The sequence below is a fragment of the Littorina saxatilis genome, linkage group LG12 (assembly GCF_037325665.1).
Source record: "Littorina saxatilis isolate snail1 linkage group LG12, US_GU_Lsax_2.0, whole genome shotgun sequence".
Taxonomy (NCBI): domain Eukaryota; kingdom Metazoa; phylum Mollusca; class Gastropoda; order Littorinimorpha; family Littorinidae; genus Littorina; species Littorina saxatilis.
The window spans coordinates 47,977,033-47,979,705 of record NC_090256.1 but is presented as its reverse complement, the minus strand read 5'-3'; the positions used below and the strand labels follow the sequence as shown (position 1 = coordinate 47,979,705).

Sequence of the window (2,673 nt, the reverse complement as noted above, 5' to 3'; positions counted from 1 at the left end):
AAAAATACTTGTATCTAATTCTTCACCATTTTCTGATTCCAAAAACATATAAATATGTTACATTTGGATAAAAAAACAAGCTCTGAAAATAAAAAATATAGAAATCATGATTAAAATTAAATTTCCGAAATCAATTTAAAAACTATTTCATCTTATTCCTTGTCGGTTCCTGATTCCAAAACATATAGATATGATATGTTTGGATTAAAAACAAGCTCAGAAAGTTATAAAGAATAGAGCTACAGAAAAGCGTGCTATCCTGCTCAGCGCAACCACTCCCGCGCTATTCTGGTTTGTCAGTTTCACTGCCATTGCCACGAGCGGTGGACTGACGATGCTACGAGTCAGGGCCGGACCAAATGAGTTGTAAGGGGGGGGTTCCTCCTTTTTTGGGGGGGCAAATCAGCGAAGTGGCGAAGCCACAAGCGCGCGCCTGCTTTGCAGGCGCGCGAACTAGGGGGGTCCGGGGGCATGCTCCCCCGGAAAATTTTTGAAAAACGGTTAAAATCTGTGCAATCTGGTGCATTCTGGGCCTTGTTTTGAGGGTTAAGGCCTGTCAGTGTGAGTTGGTTGGGGGGGGGTACCTTTTTCTCATCGGATTTCACATTGAATAAAATTTGTTAGAGACACACACAAAATTTATTTAAAAAAACAAACAAAAAACAAACAAAAAACACAAAGCAAGGTACATGGTTTTTCCAGGGGTGGGGTTCCGGAACCCCTGGAACCCCCCCCTGGGTCCGGCCCTGCGAGTATACGGTCTTGGTGAAAAAAATGCAGTGCGTTCAGTTTTAATTCTGTGAGTTCGACAGCTTGACTAAATGTTGTATTTTCGCCTTACGCGACTTCTTGTTTATAACGTGGTTTGACGCTAGTAAGCCGTCATATAAATATAAATATGTGTGTGTGTGTGTGTATGTGTGTGTGTGTATCTGCACGTGTGTATGTGTGTTTCAGTGTGTGTGTGTGTTTCAGTGTGTGTGTGTGTGTGTGTGTGTGTGTGACAGTGTGTGAGTGTGTGAGTGTGTAGGCATGCGTGTCAGTCTTGAGTACTTTGGATGGTTTTTTTTTTAACTTAGTATGTTTTGATGTTTTAGTTGTTTTCATGTTTGGTTGTTTAAGAGCAGACAAACCACACTTTTCCATCCATTGTTAAATTGTATGGACAATAGATTATCTTTTACCTTATGTCTTAAAAGCACTGACCTTAACAAGCTGCAGCCAGCGTCCCCCATGTCCAACTGGTGACCAATCAGCTGGTAGTGGAGCAGCTTGACCAGCAGGGCCAGGGTATCCATCACCGCCAGCATGACCACGAACACGGGGAAGGTGCCCATGGGCCTCATGCGGAAGATGGTTACTATGGCAGCGCAGTTGCCAGGGAAACCCAGAGCGAAGAGAATCCACAGGTAATACTTGCCGATGCCCACGGCTGTCTCGAAGATTTTCCGAGAGGCCTCGATCTCTGCGTACTGTTCTGCGGACATGACGCGGCTGTCGTTGTCCATGTCCGTGACGTTGAAAGAGTAAAACGATGATGACGTGGTGGTGGTGGTGGTCGTCGTCGTCATCGTTGTTTCTAACTGTTTTCTCTCTCACTCTCTCTCTCTCTGTCAGTTATCAGGTAAAGTCGCCTTTTCTTGTGTATTTTTTTTTTATATATCTTTTTTTCTTTCTTTTACAAGTGTTCGTTCAGCCTCGGGCACTGCTGCTGCTGCAATGTAAGTGTTCTTTTTAAATACAAGGTGAAAGTCATGTCTCTTGCAGTTAGTTCGGACAGCCTTCCATGAGGGCCCCAAAGGGGGGGTATCATCACGATCACGGGAAGGAAAATTTTAGCTTTCACGATCACAGTTACCTTGATTTTTGTTTTCACGATCACAAACACCTTGACGAATAGAGGATCATAGAGTGATACAGCTGTGAAAAATGTACGTTGAAAATAAAATGCTTTGCAATAATGCCCATCACGATCACGAAAACAAATGACGATCACGATCACGAGACTTGATTTTTTTGTCATCACGGATCACGGGCAAAGTCCCATCACGATCACAGAAATGGAAATTTCGGCAATCACGGTCACAGAAATGTCAAAAAACGCCAATCACGATCACGATTTTAAACCCTTTGGGGCCCTCTTCCATTTCCATTTGTTTTATGGTCCTTTCGTTTGTTTTATAAAAGTATTTAAATTGTTTATTTTACTTATTTATTCATTACTTTTTATGTGATTGATTGATTGATTTATTAATTTATCTATATTTTTAGTGTTTTGTATTCATTTTGCTGCAGGCAACCCGGCGTCGTTTAAAAATAATGTGCTGCTGGTGTTACTAGAGTCACGCACAGACGACCTCAGTATTTGTGTAAGGTATGAAGACAAACCTTTTTGCTTGGAAATCTATGCAACTGAAAATGTTATTCTTTCAATGTCTTTTCCCAATAGATTCAAGGAAAACACCGCACTTTTTCTCCGATGATCCCTCCAAAGGACATTTTCTGCCGATCCACAACGTTGCCTCAATTTAGTCTACACGGTAAGCAAATCACGCGCAGTCAGCTAGATATATAGATTACAAAGCATCCAGCCACACAAATCGATTGGTCGGTAGAATAATTAAAGTGTCAGCTTTTTGGCAAATTAAAGTAGGCCAGACGCCTTTGACCTTT

General features: G+C 42.0%; 1 protein-coding gene across 1 annotated transcript in view; it reads right to left on the bottom strand.

The window, feature by feature from the left end:
• LOC138982100 (neurotensin receptor type 1-like) overlaps window positions 1-2,181 on the bottom strand; it is a 14,875-nt gene extending 12,694 nt beyond the window's left edge. The window contains exon 1 of the mRNA XM_070355322.1: window positions 1,207-2,181. Within this exon, the coding sequence (XP_070211423.1) occupies window positions 1,207-1,571 (365 nt within the window). The 5' untranslated portion in view covers window positions 1,572-2,181. The remainder of the gene's footprint in view (window positions 1-1,206) is intronic.
• Between the last annotated feature and the right edge of the window lie 492 nt (window positions 2,182-2,673).